At 44.0% G+C, this 18,945-nt stretch overlaps 1 protein-coding gene across 2 annotated transcripts in view; it reads right to left on the bottom strand.

The window, feature by feature from the left end:
* The window catches only part of LOC128888869 (transcriptional regulator ovo-like), a 97,180-nt gene that overhangs the window by 43,969 nt on the left and 34,266 nt on the right, over positions 1-18,945 (bottom strand). Inside the window, exon 3 of one of the 2 annotated variants that reach the window (XM_054146038.1) lies at positions 9,019-9,153. In XM_054146038.1, the coding sequence (XP_054002013.1) occupies positions 9,019-9,091 (73 nt within the window). In that variant the 5' untranslated portion in view covers positions 9,092-9,153. Of the gene's footprint in view, positions 1-9,018; positions 9,564-18,945 lie in introns of those variants that run through there. The other variant, XM_054146039.1, reaches the window with a different exon arrangement.

Below are 18,945 nucleotides of genomic sequence, written 5' to 3'. Positions count from 1 at the left end.
AAGTTCGTGGCAATTTTTAAGAAACATTCAAAGACACGTTTGAATTTCGATGTATATTTATTGAATAATACACGTACCATTTTGTTCCATAATTTTTCCAACTTTTAAGGGACGTCTACATGTTATTAGTTTTCAACCATTACGATATATTCAGACCTGTACCGCTTACTAAAAAATCGGCATGGACTTTCCAGACAACCCAATAATTCAATAAATAAAATTCAAATATGCTGTTGAACTTTTTATAAAAATAAGCACGAACTTTCCGAACAACCCAATATTTAAACGCTAAATTTACCGACGTTCATTTGTTAGTATTTCTATCGTGATGGTAATACTAGTCTTAACCCTTTATTTACCGGCGGGTCTTATAGGTCTTTGAAGCCTATCGTCACTTTCAAGTCCATTTCTATAAGGCTCGTTTCTTGATTGTTGGATGACAGCGTAAAATTTTTTCGGAAGCTTGTTAGAGACAACTCTGATAAATGGAGACTATTTTTTTAGTTAAATACAAAAATATTTTACGTGAAACTAAATTTGATAATGCATGAAACGTTACGATAAAATAAAAATAGCACAATAGAAATAGTATAGAAATGTATGGAAACGGTTATTTTACTAGTCGCGATAGGTTTGGTGTTAATGGATGCGAATCGGCGTAAGTGTACCTAATCTTTTAGCCGCGGAAGGCGTTGACGTTACTCCAGTGATGGGCAAAATCGTAATCGCGAATACGAATACGATCGTAATCGAATGTTTTCGAGTCGCGATTACGAATACGATTACAATCGTAATCGCAAATTTTTCTGCGATTACGACTGTATTTTTAAAGGTTCACAGCCATAGAAATTCTTTACCTCAAAACCGACTTCAGATTCGTGTTCCTCGCCCCAAAAACCATAGATAACCGTACATTCGTCGAAATCAGAAATGAAAAATTATCAATTAAAATTCGTGCCCATAGAGCAGATAGAGCTTAGATAGGGTAACTTTTTAAAAAATTTTTATTTTGACGAAAGCATGGTTTTCTAAGTTTTTTAATGCGAGGAACACGAATCTGATGTCGGTTTTGAGGTAAAAAATTTCTACGACTGAAAACCTCTAAGAATACGGTCGTATTCGTAATCGCAACTCGGAAAGATGCGATTACAATCGTATTCGTATATGTGCTTACGATTTTGCCCATCACTGCGCGTTGCTCGTGGTATGCCCCGATACGTGGAAGAACAAGAGTGCAGGTCCTCTGCGCAGGCACACCTGTGCGTGTACGCATGCATGCGTGACAGAGGCGAGAGAACATAGCGGGGAGAAACGCACGAAACCCTAACCTGGCGCAAGTTGACCTCCGCACCTGGATTTGCGATCGCGTTCGGTGTCGGGTATTTAACGGAACCGCGAAGAAAGTAAAGTAGACGGGCCCCTGCACAGGTGGCCTTTACGCTGAGAAAAACACGTCCAGAGAACTCGTTCGTCTGTCGAACCAACGGAATCCGCCTGGCGGCGCCATTCCTTAGCATCCTCTATTAAATCGACTGCCAAGACATCGCTCACAGGCGACAGAGCTCTGTTATCAACGTAGGTTATCGATGAATTTAGACGTGGTGAGCTGAGCTGACGTGTGTTGAGCTGTCTGTTGCATAAATTTCTCGGAATTATTTCGATGAAATGTAATTACGATTTAAAAGGAATTTCATTTCTTTAAGGAACTCCTTTCTCCTAAGGAACTAAATTCCTTTCGTTTCTATGCTATGTTCCGCAGTTCACGCGTTAACGATTCGTGTATAATGAATACGCTGAACTCTGTTCGTCATATAAAATACAAATTGCTTTAATTCCACTGTTGGACCATTAAGAGAGTAGCTCTGCTAAGAATATTTAATCCCAAAAGGAAGGTCCACCGCGTGACTCACAGTCCTATTCCATCGATATAAAAATTCTCGAGACACCTGCGTGTCCACCAGCGCCTCCGTGTCATCGTCATTTATCATCGTTCGAGGAAACATCTCTGACGCAAACGATGCTTCCGAGTACCGGCCACGCGAATCTGCGATTCAAATTTGCTCGTACACTTGCAGCCGCGGTCTAGATAATCACTGGCGTTTGTTTACGCCACGAGGAAGCAACGAAAGTCTCGATCGTCGACTATCGGTAGCGGGATCGGTTTACTTCAGCCGTGACCTGGCTCGAATCGATATCGAAGCGTGGCCGGGTCTTTACACGTGACCGGGAACCTTGAAAACATCGGACGACGACCTCGGGGATTCTACAAACTCGAAACTTTCCTCGGTGACATTTCCTCGACGGTTCCCGCTCCTCGTCGCTACAACGACGGGATCTTCCGCGCGTATTTCGATCGGGGCGTCGAAAGAGAGAGACGGAGAGACTAGGGAGCCTTGAGGCTAGGAATTCCCTGAACTTTAAATTCCAAGCAGCCCAGACTTTCAAATCAGAAGATCGAAAATAGATCGTAGAGGAGTCCTCTGATAGAAAAGGTGACGAAGGAGATCGCGATAAATGGAGGTACACCTAGGAATTCTACGATCTTTAAATTCCTAGACCCTAAACTTTTAAATCGGTTCGTGTTTGCATGGTGTACGAAACAGAACGAACCGATTGGTACTGGGACGAGGAGACAGATGGAAGAAGCATAGAACACTTCATCGACAACTGACGCTATTCTTCCATTGATTACCATATTTCGTCACGTTTCCTTTCAGAGTTCCCGACGCTAGAATCTCATCTATTCCACGCGGAACTCAATCAGGGAGTTTTTCCTTTTCCATCCCCTAAGCGACGAAGATCCTACACCTTATTTTCCAACCTAAATCGAGAACATAAGAAGGCAGAAAAAGTGCTCAAATTCCATGGAGCTTCTAAACTCGCCTGTGAACAACATCGGCGCCTAGTATGCGAAATTTTAGTGTACGCCAAACATCGAAGTTCCCCTCGAGTAAACATCGCGTATCCTTCCCTGAACGTCCAGAGTCACCCAGAATCATCTAGAATCATCCAGAACCGGCACAGTAATTCGATCCGAGCACGAGTCCTGGCTCCGTGACCCGGAAAATCAGACAGCCTCGTAGTTCCTTAGTCGAGGGGACACATTTGCGTTTCCGGTTCTCGCCGTTGGTCGCTGGAATTCAGTAGCAGAGACACCGATGGTTGGACGGAGAACGCGCGGCATCGGAATAAAGAAGAAAGAGGCAGCGCCAGCGTGGACTCTGGGTTTCGCCAAGAAGACGTAACGGTAAATCCGCGGCCGCTGGCGTCCGATGAACCCACTCTCAGCCTCGCGTAGCCCGTGTAGCCTCCTGAACACGCGTTCTTACGTGTGTCCGTTTTGTGGTGCCGGTGCTGCGAGCCTCTTCTTGCGTCGGTGAGCGTACCTCGCGGACACGGACACAGAGACGCGTCCACGTTACGCCAATACCCGTCATCGAATTATTACCGAGGGAATAGGTGCGCGCAGGGTCCGGCCGCGACGGCGATGGTGCGACGTGGATTGGGTGGTGCGACGGGAATTGGGTCGCCAGGGTTTGGTGGACTTTAAACGGCTTTGGTTTTCCTCAGATGGCTGTTCCTAGGCAAGCTTCTTCAGGTTTGGTGAATTAGTACATGTATAATAATGCTAGGGGGAGTGAGAAAATAGACTCGATTGAGGAGTTTTAGGAATAGAGTGTTTGAAAGGAAAGAGAGTTGCAAGATGGCGACTGGTATTGTTGTGGAATCGACGCAGGGGATCCAAAGTACCTAAAGCGTACCAGAGTCAATAGATGAGCTTCTTGAGATTTGGTGAATATGTATATGTATAACAGAGCTAGGGGGAGTGAGAAACTAGACCCAATTGGGGTGGAATTTTAGGAATAAGGTGTTTGGAAGGACGGTGAGTTGCAAGATGGCGACTGGTATCGTTGCAGAGTCGACGCAGGGGATCCAAAGTGCTTGTGTAGATCCAGGTTATACCTAAAGCGCAACAGAGTCAATAGATGAGCTTCTTAAGATTCGTTGAATATGTACATGTATAACAAAGCTAGGCGGAGTGAGTAAATAGACCCCATTGGGGAGGAGTTTTAGGAATAGGGTGTTTGAAAGCAAAGTGAGTTGCAAGATGGCGACTGGTATCGTTTTGGGGTCGACGCAGGGGATCCAAAGTGCTTGTGTAGATCCAGGTTATACCGATATCGCAGCAGCATCAATGCGTATGCAAGTATGCACTCGTTGGCCGAGGTGAAAAGTGAACAACCCAGAGGGAAATTCTGTAAGCGAGCGGATGAAATTGAAAACGTCGGACTCTCTCATCTGGAAGTCGTATACGTCGTTCACGTGGCTCGCTCGTTAATTTCCCGCCATCCAGGCGGTGGCTTACGTCCTCCGTTTCGATTTGTTTCTTTTATTCAAACGTAGCCATACAAACGGATCATTTTATCTAAGGCCAAGAATTAATTACTTCCCTCGAGAACATAATTGTAACTCGGTAGTAGTCTTCAATGGACAAACCTAACCTTTCTAATGCATTCCCATAGCTCTAATCTCGCTTGAATCTGCGAAAAAGCATCCTCGTGCCGCGCAGGTGGTAATACAGCATTCGATTAACTGTCCTGGGAGAGAATTCATTCGATTAATATTCCACGAATCCACTAGATCTGGCCCCACATGAGAAATCTAGGTATCACCGTTTCTCAAGATCAAGGATGCGAGGTGGAAAGGAAGCACGAAAGGACACGGAGGAAGAGAGAAAGGACAAAACATAGTGGAGCCAAGAATACAGTTATCCAGCGCTCGGTGAGTTCTTGCCGCGGTCACGTTGCCCGCTCTTCTTTTCATCTTTCCTGCCATTATCTCCATCCTCGCTTGCACTTTAATTAGCCCCGTTCCACTGCGAGCGTGTTCGGAAAGATTCTCTCCCAGGCCAACAAAATTCAAGCTAAGCTCGATATTCGAAACGGTGGACAGCGAGAAGGTGGAGAGCGAGGAGAGCACCAGTCAAAAGCTTCGTTATTTATTTATTTATTTAGTGTTTTCACTGCATGACGAGGTGATTTTGATTGAAAGGAACAATATGAACAATACTTGCAATTGGTTTAATCACCTCGTAATACGACCAGGGTCCTCCTAGCAGTGAAACGTTCAGAACCTTGATTATTGCAGCAAATTGAACCGAATATGCTTGCAATAATCGAGGTTCTTGTTCTCATCCCCAATGTTACTCATACTAACTCTGGTCCCTGATAAAAGTGTCGAATACTCCCCTAGGTTAATTAATACCTTTAAGAATGAAAAATGTACGTATGTAATTTATACTACAATAATTATTGTCGGTTACCCTTCAATCTTAAGGAGAGAGGTGTTGGATATCGCTTAGGCCAATCTGTACCTTCTGTACTGGAATCTTCATTACTTTAGGTTAGTCAGTAGTTCTATCTTCATGGGATAAGTAAATATTTGTAAGTTTCAAACCTAGTCATCCGTCCATACACCTACGCAACCGACCCTTGTACCCTTTGCTCACTAACTCCGAATAACACGCCCGACTCCTTAACATCCAACGATTCTCATTGGTCCATCCCCTTATTTCCACCACCTTCTGAATCCTTAAACGCAAACCTTTAAAAGGCACACCAAAACTCCTCTCTCGAGCTCTTTCGTAACACAATTTAACAGAAGTAGGAACGCAGCGGTAATCTAGTTTCTAAGTACCGAATTGTAGTAGAAACCGAACATTGAAATAAATGGGGATCTAACAACAGCACTATCTTCCGTGCAAAAATAAAAAATACCCCAAGAAATATTCCTCGACGAGATACTCGAGTGGTCTCTGGAAGAAGCTCCCAAGAACCCTATGGGGTAGAGGAGTCGAAGAGGACGCGTAAGAACTGCGTGACGGAGTAAGTGGACGCGTAGAGAAGTAGGTGGACAAAGGTAGGAGGAAAAAGAACGGATGGGTATGGGCAAGTCCGTGCATGCACGTAGGAAGATCGATTCTCGAGCGATCGTGCGAGTGCGTGGGGACCAGCGCGCGCCCCCGTTGACTCGTTGACTCACTGACTCTTGACGGACTTACCGTTAACCAGCAAAAGTGAACCGAGTAAGTCGTGTCTCTGGAACTTGCGGTACCGATTGCCCGTACCGCGCTACGTGTGGGACGATTTAAAGCTCGCCATTGTCGACGTTCGAACGTACATGCGCGCTTACACGTGTACATTACGTTCCTCGGAAGTAAGTGCGAGCGCACGAACCGAGGATCAGTCCCTCGTCTGGCAATTTTCTTGGGGACAGTCAGGCCTAGTAGAACCTCGAGAATCGTTACTGGAATTATTACAGAAGATTCTTCAGAAAATTATTTAACTTTCTCGAGGGTAGGTAACTCGAAAAGGGTTGGACCATATGGAAGACGAAGCTGAAAGACGGTCGACTTTCGGGAGTTACTCGACCATTTTCCCTCGGTTAGGGATAATTACGAGGATAGCGAGCCCTAAAAAGAGGACCCACCCCAAAGTGGGTAGGTCCGAACCCCTAGCCGCAACAGCTACTACTCAGAAGCAACCAAAAAAAAAAAAAAGGTAGCAACCTTTGATTTCCGGGTTATAAATGGCCTCCTCGAAGATCCAAATACTTTAGCAACATATGTTCCACGTAGACGTTCGAATAGATTGGAAGATCTACTTCAGAATATCCCTTTAGAAGATCTACTGAAGTCGACTCCCTCTTTATCGATATAATTGATCGTCGATCCTAATCTGAATAGTCGTGGGGCTGAGAACCAGTACAATAAATTCGAAACCATGAAAGAGTAATTAAATTTCACGGACACGAGGCAGAAATAAAACTGGTGGACGTACTCGATTGGCACGAGCAAAGACCGCGATGAAATTGCAGGAACACTCTGGGGACACGTCATATGCAAATTGGAATAAATATCCTGGAGTCGTTCCGCTAATGGCCACCTTAACGATCCATTTCACAGTCGCTTGAAACCAGTAGTAGATAACGCGCATGTAACACTTAACCACCAGTGCGCATTTACGAAAAAACAATGGAGTACCAGATCCAAGTCCATAAATTAACGAAGAACTATTTCGATATCTACTATCTCGCGAGGCTGTGGACAGACCAGATTAAGAAGAGTCAGATATCTTGCCTATAAGGCGAAGATCAAAGGTGACAAAATTAATTACCATAATTTTGTAGACAGTAAACTCGTCGTTTACTTTGCACGACGATTAATTCCAGAAAAATTTCAACATGGCGCTCAAACCGATCGCGCGCAACGTTACGACCGGGTCGTGAAAAGGAAAATGTAGCGTTTCGTTTGAGATGGAGGCGATTTCCACGGGCGTGGATAATGAAAATGGTGCGTAAGGACGGCAGGAGCGTCCTTCGCGGTAAGGCGTGTCGATTACCGTAGGTAAATTGCGTGACAGACCGACGCCATTGAGGAGAACCGGCGGACCTTGACAGTGCGGGACTCCTTGACGGTACACCGATGTCAGTGAACCGGCCTACAGGACGACGAACGAGCGGGAACGATCAAGGATACATTCTGTACCGTCCGACATGACCGTACTTCGGCGGGGCCCCTTCCTTTCTCAATTTCTACCGCTCCATTCCTCGATTCCTCCTCTTCCGTAACTCGTTTAGAACTTACACAGGTACTGCTTTAAAATCCCGCAGTGAAAAAAATCGGTTTTTCATTTTTCCAACTATTTTTATTCTTCCAACGACTCTTAAAAATATGAAAAAAAATCGAGGAGAATAATAACAACAAAATACACTTCCTGTAACTTTATAATCGTAGTTCTGAGATTTCTTCGATGCAAAACCGGCATTTTTCATCATATTTTTGGTTTCTTATTTTTCACAGTTTGGATTTCGAACTGAAAACTCTGAAAAAATTCTGGAACATGTATCTCGCTAACTGAAATATCTCTAATTTTTTTCAAAGTTTTTCATGCAGCATGACAAGAGAAATTCGTCGAAAACGTGAATTTTGTTCTTTCATGTTAACTCCCTAACCCGTCGAGATAGGAACTTGAAACTTGGCACAGATTAGTCTTTTTTTAATAACCTATCAAATACATAATCGCAAATCGAAATCGGTCTAAGTGCACTTTTCATCCCCAAACCCGACTATACCCTTTCTCCAATTTCGCCGTGATCCTTTCAGGGTGAGCTTTTCAGGGATATTTTAAGAAAATTTGTAGAGAAAAATCGACTTCTTTTGAAAGGAAGGTTGGGAAGCTCCTCAACATGTTGGGTGACAGGACTTTTCATCGAGGAATTAGAAAAAAAAATTCATGAGTTAGACGAGGTTAAGAAATTAAATACTACGAGAAATGTTACGTCATCTAAGGTTCGATGGTCTCGAGACAACATTTTAACTTGGTAGAAATATTCATGAGTTTCGAACGACGAAAGGTGGGGTTGCAAATTGTGCATACGTGTAATATACGTAACGTTGAAGTCGCGGCCGGTCTAGCGGTTCTAAATTGCCACAGCTATTAGTGGAATCTTTTCGCAATTGTATCATCTGTTCCGTCGAGGCTTGTAATTATGTTTCCATAGTTAAGCATGCCCGACGCAATTTAACCGTCTAATGGAACAAATGACGACACTATCTGCATACCGTCCACGGTGCATTAACCGCTAATTGTTATTCCGCGATAACTATTCGCGCTTGATTGCATTTCGGCGAAGACGCGCGATGTGGGATTTATATCGCTCGTAATTGATCGATATCTCTTCCTGATTTTTTATCGGAATAGTTTCGTCGTTTATTTTATTATTTATGTTATTCGTTTCGGGTAATAAGGTCGCTGTAATTTTAACTTAATTTCTATTCTATTGCTCTCCGATTATCTATTTATTCGAAGTGAAGAAGGATCTGTTAAAAGTAGAAAAGTTATTAGTTCGTTCAAATCTATCAGTTTAGAGCTACCAGTGATCCTCTTGAAAATAAAAATTTAATCAGCTGCAGGACGATCGACGATGGAGTACCAAGCAATCTAATCGAAGACTTACCTTGAATCCAATTACTAAATTCGAAGAATCCCCGGAGAAGGTTCTCTTTCATTCGTCGTGGACAAATAATCATCTCCAAGATTCACATGCTTCATGGTTCGCGCTGTTGTCCAAGCCTCCCCTCCCTTCCTCCTCCTGCAACCCATGAAAACGCGACCGTCATTAGAGTCCATGATAATCGACTTAATCCTTTGGTCCCTCGAATTTTTTTCTCGCCGAAAACTCTTCACGTTTCCCCAAAATACGTCCGCTTTACGATATTATTTATGAACGATTAGAAAACTGCTGGCTTCTAAAATATTTACTCGGGGACTAATCCTCCCTCGTCCGCCAAAAACGCAGAAAAAAAAAAAAGAAAAGGAAGCGAAAAAGCCGAGGACTTACAGATTTGAAAGAAAGGGTAATCCCAGAGTTTCTCGAGGCTTAACCCTTCAAACACGTCGTAAACCACCCTCGACGAATTGCCAGGCTCGAGGTAATCCCCGCGTTCCGACGCGGAGTCAACTTTTTCCGGGACTTTTTCCGACCGTTCGCAAGTACCTCTAACCACGCGCCATTGCTGTTAAACGCTTTTTCGATATCTTTTTCTGCTGGTCAGATCAAAGCTTGTTACGAAGGACACGTTTTTTCGCACGCGAGAAAACCGACGCGTTAAGCACCTCGTAAGCGGAGTCAATTTTTTCTCAATTCCTTGGGAACGATACCGACGCAAGAAATACACAAAGTCTCGTCCGGCTCGTTCCACGACGAAACAATAAATATGAGTAAAAATGTGGCTGGTTCTTGATCGCAATGGAAAAATTTGAAAGTCGTTATAAAAGAGCAAACGCGCAGGTTATAAATTCCAATAAGTATGTACCGATATTTACCATTTAATGTGTATTAAATAAATTATCCAACTTGTTCCTGCCTTCAGAGGTAGAAGAAGAGGATTCGCCTACACTATGAATAGACCGCGGATCTTTATGCATTTATAGGAAATTTGAATGTGCAAGAACCTACAAAATGCACACAACACGCAAGAATATAAAAAAGATTGAAAGTAAAGTTCCTGTTACATGTTATAAATCTGTAAGCCCTCGGCATTACTGTTTTATTCGCAAAATAAAATAAATTCTTATTTAGGTTCAATTTTTGTAGGCACGTTCGCGAAGATTTTATTTTGCATAAAGATCCGCAGTCCAACTATGAAACGTAACTGTAGCACCAATTACTTTTTTAAAAGTCTGCCTTTTTTGCCAGACTTTCGAGCAGGAATGAAAAAGGATCGATTATGCGAGTCGTAGGAATACAGCCTTTCCGAGAGCATACGAAGATGATCTAATGGATATCTCGAGAGAACAGTTACGAGGGCGAGTCAGATCTGCGAGCAAGGCGTGATTGATGGTCGGAATTATCTAAACAAGTCGTTAGCACCGCGCCGCGGCCTGGACAGCTGATGGTATTCCACTTTTCAAGGGGAAATCGATTCCAAGGCCGTTAATCGTCCAACCCATTAATGACACGCGGAAATAGGTCGACGCGCTTGTTAATTATTGCCAGCGACGTACGCAACTCGTTACCTTGTTATCGTCCGCGCAGAATCTATTCTAGCGTATCCTGTTCGCCTATCGGAATGCGTCTAGGAATATCGGTCGAGGCAGCTGAGCATAGCGTTAGGGGGAGGGGGGGGGGAGGGGAGGCAATCAATTTTCGAAACTTTAACGATCGAATAGGCTACCTATTACGGTTCTGTAATTTTCCACGAAAACGAATCCTTCGGCTGCTCGACGATTTTTGCTAGTTTTTTGTTAGTCTTTGCGCGTTGTCGAAACGCTCTAGCCGCGCAGACGATGCTGGACTGCTGAAATATGGCTTCTCACCTGTCATCGAATGACGAATAAGGAGCGGGTTATCGCTGATTGGTCTCAGCTCCCAGTTTGAGAAAAGTGGCTTTGAGAAAAACGAGTTTAAAGTTTTATAAACACTTTAAACGCGCTCCGAGGCGCTGCGGCAAAATCGATAATTGAACCTTTTAACATTTGGCTTTCACTATAAATCAAACGACGTATTATTTTTATGGCACTAAAGTATCGTTTAAGCAAAAAAAGAATCGATTTTTTTGAAAATCCTGGAGTGGTTAAGAACCCCTCGAGAACCTGTGTCACTTAATAAAGTGATTGCGAAAGGACTCTTATTCTTTTTCCCTTCTGCTCGTCCTACACAAGAAATTCTAATGTTTTCGAAACTGATCCGCCAAGTCGGACAGATGGCGCCAAAAGTTCGTAATAAACGCAGGCCGCGAGTGATTCATGTAAAGGTTTTAGAACGCGTCGAGCAGTCTCGTGTCGCAGTCGAGTATGTTCCGTAGACTCGGAGGAGGCTTTGAAAAATGGAAAGCACACGTCGCGAGGAAGCCAGTAATTCCGGACTTTTAACCAGTCCTGGCGACGATTTCGTGGCCAAGACGACGTGCAATAAAGTTCCCATGCATCAATACAATTTTCTTTTTCTTCCAAAACGCCGAGACCCGGCCATAAAAAAGGGTTCGCGTTCGGCTCGAGGATTTCCTGGCCGAAGACATCGTCGAGAAAAAAAAAAAAAAACTAGCGATTCCGTTACGGACAGTAGGCAAGGCTTAAAAATGAAAGGAACCCTTGGTCTGGCGGGGCTTCCTCGAAAAATGCTCTTTTTTATTGCCCCACGGCTCCGTGTGTACTGCCAGGGGTTGCGAAAATGGACGACGACAGGTATACGCGCGTACCTGAAAGAACCGAGCGAAAATTGGAACGATCGTCGGCGCAGAATTCGTTTCTGTTATTTATTGCGGTTTACTGCGACCCCCGCGCGATTGTACGAGCATCGGGGGCGATGGTGACGAATTACACCGCAATAAACGTCAGCCTTTCGCCTGATGTAATTATCCTTGAGTATCTTCGACGGGGTGTTGCGTCTTTTGTTGTGTGCTTGCTGATTTGGAGGAGGGGACAAGTGGAGAGAGGAGACGGTTCGGATTGCGCAAGTTTAATTTGCTGGGTGGTGTACTTAAGGGAGCTGAGTGCCAAGTGCTAAGCCGTTGCGAATTGGTGAAATTAGGGGTACAGATTTTGCGAGAATTAAAAATATAATGTTGGATGTGTGGATTATTCATAAAAATTAGGATACGTGATACGTGAATACAAATTGGAATATAAAATCTGGGTACACGATGAAAATATGAAAAAATCGAGGTTAAAAGGTAGAGAGATCGAGAAAAGAGACCATCTTATCGAATTGATCACTTCAAGAAACGATAAATCGAGGGTTGATGAAAACGTTGAACTTCAGACATCCCTATCTGGATGCCATATCTGGAGAATATGTCGCACGAATGAGAATCATTTTTGTAACCTCAGCAGCATTTTTCTACAACTCGAATGGAAAAAGAATACAATGTCTAATGTGCTCTTTCTGAAACGTCATGGTAAAGTTACATAGTGAATTTAGTAGCGTGAAACTGATACCTCAAGACACCCCGATCGGCGGGAAAAAAATTTCAATTTGAAATGTAATTACGGCTGAATATATGTAAACGCACCGAACTTGTTTGTACACCTAATATAAATTGAGGGTTAATTAAAATTTTAAGCAGCTTCCAGCACGTTCCTCCGTGGATGAAACGTGTCCAACGTTTCCGAACCGGAGAAAATTCTCATAGAAGTTCGATTGAAATTCAATCGATGCGTTTCGGAGGGTGTGTGGGTGGTTAGTAAGAAGAAGCGACTTCCTTCCTCGGAGTCTAGGCCTTTGTCCTAGGGTAATGGAAAAGAAAGGGGCGCAGGTGGGGAGTAACAGGCTAGGAGATCTATTTTCCGCTCCCCTAACTCGAGATCCTCGTAGGTTCTCGCATCGGGAGCCATCCATCCATCCATCGGTCCATCGCATAGGAGCGTGGGAGAGAGGGACAGGTGGTTCGATTTATCCCTGCGTATCCTGTGCTCTTCAGTAGCACCTTACCTCGGGTATATTCGATATTTCTGTTCCATATCCCGTGGCCAACACACCTTGTGGGAAAGCTTCGTCGTTCGGGCCTCGATCGACCGGGGAAAACGCGATCGGTTTTCGAGCACGCCTACTATCCACCCTGCGAAATCTACAGTGGCGATTCGAGGGGCGCTTTTCGACCGAAGCAAACAACCACTTGGGTTTCGAGCACCGAATCGTCCGTTAGAAAATTGTATATCGTCGAACACCGGGATAGCAATCGTAAGTTTGCTGGTAGGTGACAAGCATTCTCAATGACGAATTAACACGTTCACTGCCAGACTAATACTCTTGAACATTTCTACTGCGATTTAATTTTGTTTACAGACTTTTGGAAACTGCGTAATGAAACATTTATTTTGGTATTTAGTTTCGTAACTTCATCGAAATTCAAGTGTTTCATTTAAATTCATTTTCTATGACACTTAACTTTCAGAATTAATAGTTTTCGTTTCTCAGTGAAAAGCACTGTCACCCATATATGGGTGACGTGACGATCAACGTGTTAAATAAGTTAATTCCGAAGGGAAGGTGTTTAAGACAATTAATCTGGATAGGATTGGTGAATTCTAAGAAGGTTCTAAATCAGCCCTGGCCAACACGCGGCCCGCCGGGTGATTTTGAATTTCTATTCAAACTTTTGTTTCCCGTTGTATATGTGCAAAAAAATATTGAATAAATAAAAATTTGCATGTGTCATTGCTATAATGCCCAAGCGCGATTACGAACTCCAGTTCTATATCTAATATCCACGAACGCCAAATGTTATTGTATTCATTTATAATTTGAATATAGTTATGAAATAAATGAATAAAGAAACAATCCACACAATTTTGCTCGTAGTAACAGAGGAGAGTGGAAGAATCATGCCGAACGGTATTTTGTATATGTATTATATTTTTTAACCTAATGTTAATGTTATTTTTTAACTTATATGTTTACCTATAAACATATGGGGGGAACTATCTTCGTAATACATTCCATAAACATTTCTTACCCTTTCGAAAATCGTTAAGTGATTAATTGGACATTTTTCAAACGAATTAGAGATATATATTTATGGTATTAGCTACAGAAAACATGGCCTTCCTTCTTTCCTGCTTTTTAGCGAAAGAACAATTGGTTTATTAGGAAAAAGAGGCGAAGATGCGATCACCTGTGTCCGCGACGTCCACCGTTTCTAAAAATAAATCCCTCGCACGACCACGGAATCCTGAATGACGAAATCAAGTTCCGTTATAAATTCGTGAAAGGTGCCTTCTGTGACGTAACCTTTCATCATCGCGCAGCTTTTCCACCGTGATTTCGAAATAGTTCGCAAGCTTCTGGTGTATCTACTCTTAACTCCCGTACTGTTGAACGAATAGAATTAAAATAAAATGAACGTAAAAATATTTTTTTCCACCTTTTCGTTCTTTTTCACCGAAAGCAAGTCGTCCTCGAAGGGATCACAGGCCAGGACCTGACCAAAGAGTCCCCTCTAAACGCGCATTAGCGGTTTTCAGGGAAACGAAGGCGACCCAAAGGGTTAAGGTCCCAGCCAGCAGCCCCAAACAGTGGTCACGAGTTGTATTCGACCGATAATTTACCAAATAAGCTTCTCGTCGAATCACCAGCTGTAAATTTACTCGAGTCACCGGCGATCGGTGTCATTGTTAGCGACTTCGACGAGCATCCTCCGAGGAAGCTCGGTTAACCCCATCTTAATCTAACTGCCGTAATCCCGATTGTGCTTCGAAGTGTCTCGAGGCTTCGCTTCCGAATTCGAGGCAACGGGAGCGCGCCATTATGATTCTGGCGATTGTGCAACCAATCGCTCTGACCTATTAAGAATTCACGAAGCCATTAATTCTTGTTTTAGTTTATATTACCATCATTTCTATCGACGTTACCTCAGATACTCAAAAAATAGAATTATTTAAACCAGAAAAATGAGTATCTCAGTATATAAAAATTTCTTAGAGTTTCGACGTGTTTTTCTTCGCTTTCCTAATGACAAATACGAATTCTAACTAGCAAATTGGCTCCAACCTCGACTACCCACCAGTTCCGAATTCTAAAAACGCCCACTTTCCCGAATTTCGAGGAACGCCATCGACGGCGTATCGATTACACACAGCGAACAATCGCGTCATCGTCGAGGATGGCCCACAAAAGGATTGGATCTGTGTTTTCGAGCCTCGCCGAGGATCTTTCGTTCTCACGAAACTGATCTGGTTCTCGAAGAGGCCTACGCGAGTCGGTCCTATTGAAAACTCGGTAGGAACCGCTCATAGAAAACGAACCCATTCAATATTCACGATCCCCCGTTTTCGTCCCTGGAAATACCTACGACGAAACCCTTTTCAGCCAGTTCCTGGCGTGAATCGCGCACCGCCGCCGACCCAGATTTTCCTCGCCGCGGAAGAGACGCGCATCTGGCGCGGAAAGGGTGGAAAGGGACTCGAGTAACTATGAAAATCGTGCGTGACCAGCATCCACTCGAGAAACGATTAGTAAGAGAAAAGTTGGTAGGAAACTTTCCGTCGGGTTGGAACTAGGGCATTTTGGCAACTGTAGTTAGAATACAAACAAAATAGGGAGAGGTAGGGAGAGGTAGGAGAGTGAAACATGATGGACACAAATCACGATGGACGGAACTAATAGCTTGTGAAAATGATATTAAAATATGTGAAAATATAAGCAGGAGATTCTTCGGAAAGGTTTCCACGAGTTGAACCCGTTAAACATCCAAAAGAAAGATACTTTTCTACTGGTATTAAAATTGATTCGGCAAACAAAATGGTGGAGCGTGGAACGTGATGGGCCCAGAACTAACAGTTTGTGAAAATGAAAACAAAATATGTGGAAACAAACAAGCCTGCATAAAGCGCACGGTATCGTTTTTACAGCGTTCCCGTGTACGGAAAAAGCTTGGCTCGCACGATAACTCGCATAACTTTAAAAGCAGAAACGCTGCGTTCGGTCACGGTTAGTTATACCTTGCGCAAAATACGCGACGAACAAAAAGGGAATTAATTTCGCTGCCAGTGAGAATAATTATTATTCCGGTGTGAACGCAGCAGATTGTATATTTATTATTAGACACTAACGGCTAATGAAAGCACGGTTGCCTGCGCAACTGCCTCGCAATTCGCATGTCTAATAAATTTAAATACACGGTCGGTGTTTTAGTTTTCAATGGCGCTTCCGCCATCTTCCAGAGACAAGTCCGCCTAGCGACCATCGGCGAGAAGAAAACCATGAAAACGGAAATGCGTGTGGCACGAAACAAACGTCGACCACGAAATCCCCGTAACCCTGCGCATTGGTCCTCTTCCCATGACCCGAAATGCGCATTGTACGCACGGAGGCGTTTGTTACGTCCTCCGGCAGGTTCATTCACGTTTCTTTTCATCGAGACGTTCATGCACATGTCGCAGGCTTCAAAGTCATGATTATGTAAATACTCGCCATTCATCCTCGACGAGTAACAGAAGAACTTGGAACAGATTGCTCAGCGCGGGCCTAACCATCTGCACTTTAACAGGAAACGTCTTCTACGCTCTACAAACCACTGGCTCGAACAGGAAGCTTCAGTTTGCCAGTTTTCGATTAGATTCGTGCAATAAATTTAATAAGAAGAAGCTAGTCGCGAGGTTGAACAATCGCCATTATTCCACAGGTCCGTCTGCTTTTGGCATGCAACGTGGTATTAAAGGCTCGGATCGCAGGAGCGGAAGTAATGAGCGATTTCCTGGCTTCTTAGATACGAATGCGCGTTACGCAACCATTTCGAAAAAGTGCTCGACGTTCGCCAGGGTTATCGATACACACGTGCAACTCGATTAACGCGTCCACGGGATCGTTTGTTCCCGTAGGCCAGACTCAACGGTCTATGCAGTTCATTTTAACCGAACGGCGCGTTACTAATTAATTATGCAGCAACGCGTCAAGCTTGCTCTTGAACTCTGCTGCAACCTCGCGTGTAGGCCGAAGAGGAAAAAAAAAAAATTACGAGTTCACATACAGCCGTGGAATGCTCGGCAAACGGTTAGGTTTACAGTTCGCTCAGCTGACGCCGTGGCTGCGTTGAAAAGAACACGGTACTCGCGGCATCGGTACAGGTTCTCTTCTTTCGACGACGAAGAATTGCAAATCGAATCGCTCTTTGTATCGCTCGCGGCCGAGGGAAATGCTAATCTCCCTCGACAACGACGAAACAATTTGTTCGGCGACGTTGCATCGATCACTGTCGAGGCGCACCAACGAAATGTGTATATTGTTGTAAACAGACGATTGATTCCAAGCTGAACATTTACTCATTCGCGGAGTCAGGATTGGAACGGGAATCCATCTTGGACGCGTGAAAATCGTAGCTGTACTCGACGATTTTATTTTTAGTTAAGCTAGATTAGATTAATACTTTATTTACCGGGAGCCTATTTATAGGCTTTTTAATTGCATTATTTAGTTATTCGAATTTATTTACTGTGTTGATGGTTGTCTACTTACAATGTTCAGTGTTTGGTAACAGACTTGGCTTTCAACGTACCTAGTAACAGTACGAAGGAATTATTGTCAGCCTAGATTGGCATATGCTACTGTAGAAAATTCTATTTTGAATTAAAGTCTGCTTCTAAATAGCCCGGTAGATAAAGTGTTGAGATTTAAGCTCCGACAGCCTGGGACCAAAATGTGATGTTTACATTTGGCCTAAGCGATACACCACTAGGCTCGTGATAATAGGTTTTGGCCCGAATATTTGACACGAGTCTTGCACGTAGTTGTAGCTTAACGGGTTAACGGAAGGAATGATGTTTCGAATAAAATTCTGAAGCGAGGTTCTTAGACTTGATGTCAAGTATTTTCATTCTCTATGCCAAAGTAGTGGAAGTTAGTAGTTGAAAAATGGCGGGAAAAATAATTCACGCACAAATGCATTGTACGATCGCGTCGTGGTGCGATCGAATTCGAGAGTGCCTTTCGAGGTTGGCGCAATGATAGACTGCCGAACGCGATTAATAAAGTCGTCCCTGAGATGGCCAGCGGCGCGGGTTTCTTTTTTCGAAAGGAACAGAAACCGTGGAAGAGAAGGTAAGACGGGTAAAAGAGGGAGAAGGTGAAAGAGAAAGAGCGAGAGGGGAAGTACGGGGACAAGCAAAAGAGGAGAGGAGCGAGATCGCGAGGCGTCGGAGCGGCTGTCCTTGGATGCTCGCGGATCGGTGGCCACCGGCAGTCAATGACCTAACAACGCTCTTGTATCCACGTCGCTTGGCTGTGCTTCGTTCGTTTCGCCTCGTCTCAGCTCGCCTCGCTCGGGCCAGCTCTCTGCAAGCTCACCTTCGGCTGCCTCCAACAGAGCCCAGGTTTTCTGCCGTCTCGAAGGGCTTCGCCGCGTCTCGCCTCCCCGCGACTCGCTTCGACTCGCTTCGACTCGCTTCGCCTCGCTTCACCGTCGCTCATTACCTTTTCTTACCGATATTTCTCTCCGCTTTTCGATTCCACGCTCTCCGCGACTTCGATCCTCCAAGTCCATCAACGCTCCAGCTTGGGAATAATAAACCTCTCCAAATCGATCGCTTTTCTACTTCGATCGCGTGAATTTAGAATATTGAGGACTTTGTTTATTTTACACATCGAATCGCAACAAATCGTAACAGATTCAGCCCGGTACCTCGATTCCTTCCATCAACGTTGTATCAAGGTTCTTTCAGCCTGGGAATAATAAACCTGTCCAAATCGATCTCTTCTCTGCCCCAATCGCGTGGACGTTGAATTTTGAGGATTTTTGTCTATTTTTTTTTTTGTCTATCATACTGAATTTAGATTCAGCCTGGTAGGACTAATTCTACTACGCCTAGGACTTCCACTGTCTCTGACCTAGCATGAAAATAACTCAAACCAAGTGTACCCCTCAGTGACATTTCTTGTACCAAGCCTAGG

Source organism: Hylaeus anthracinus, unplaced genomic scaffold (genome assembly GCF_026225885.1).
Source record: "Hylaeus anthracinus isolate JK02 unplaced genomic scaffold, UHH_iyHylAnth1.0_haploid 11994, whole genome shotgun sequence".
Taxonomy (NCBI): Eukaryota; Metazoa; Arthropoda; class Insecta; order Hymenoptera; family Colletidae; genus Hylaeus; species Hylaeus anthracinus.
Note: the sequence above shows the minus strand (reverse complement) of the source record. Positions and strands in the feature narration are given on the sequence as shown.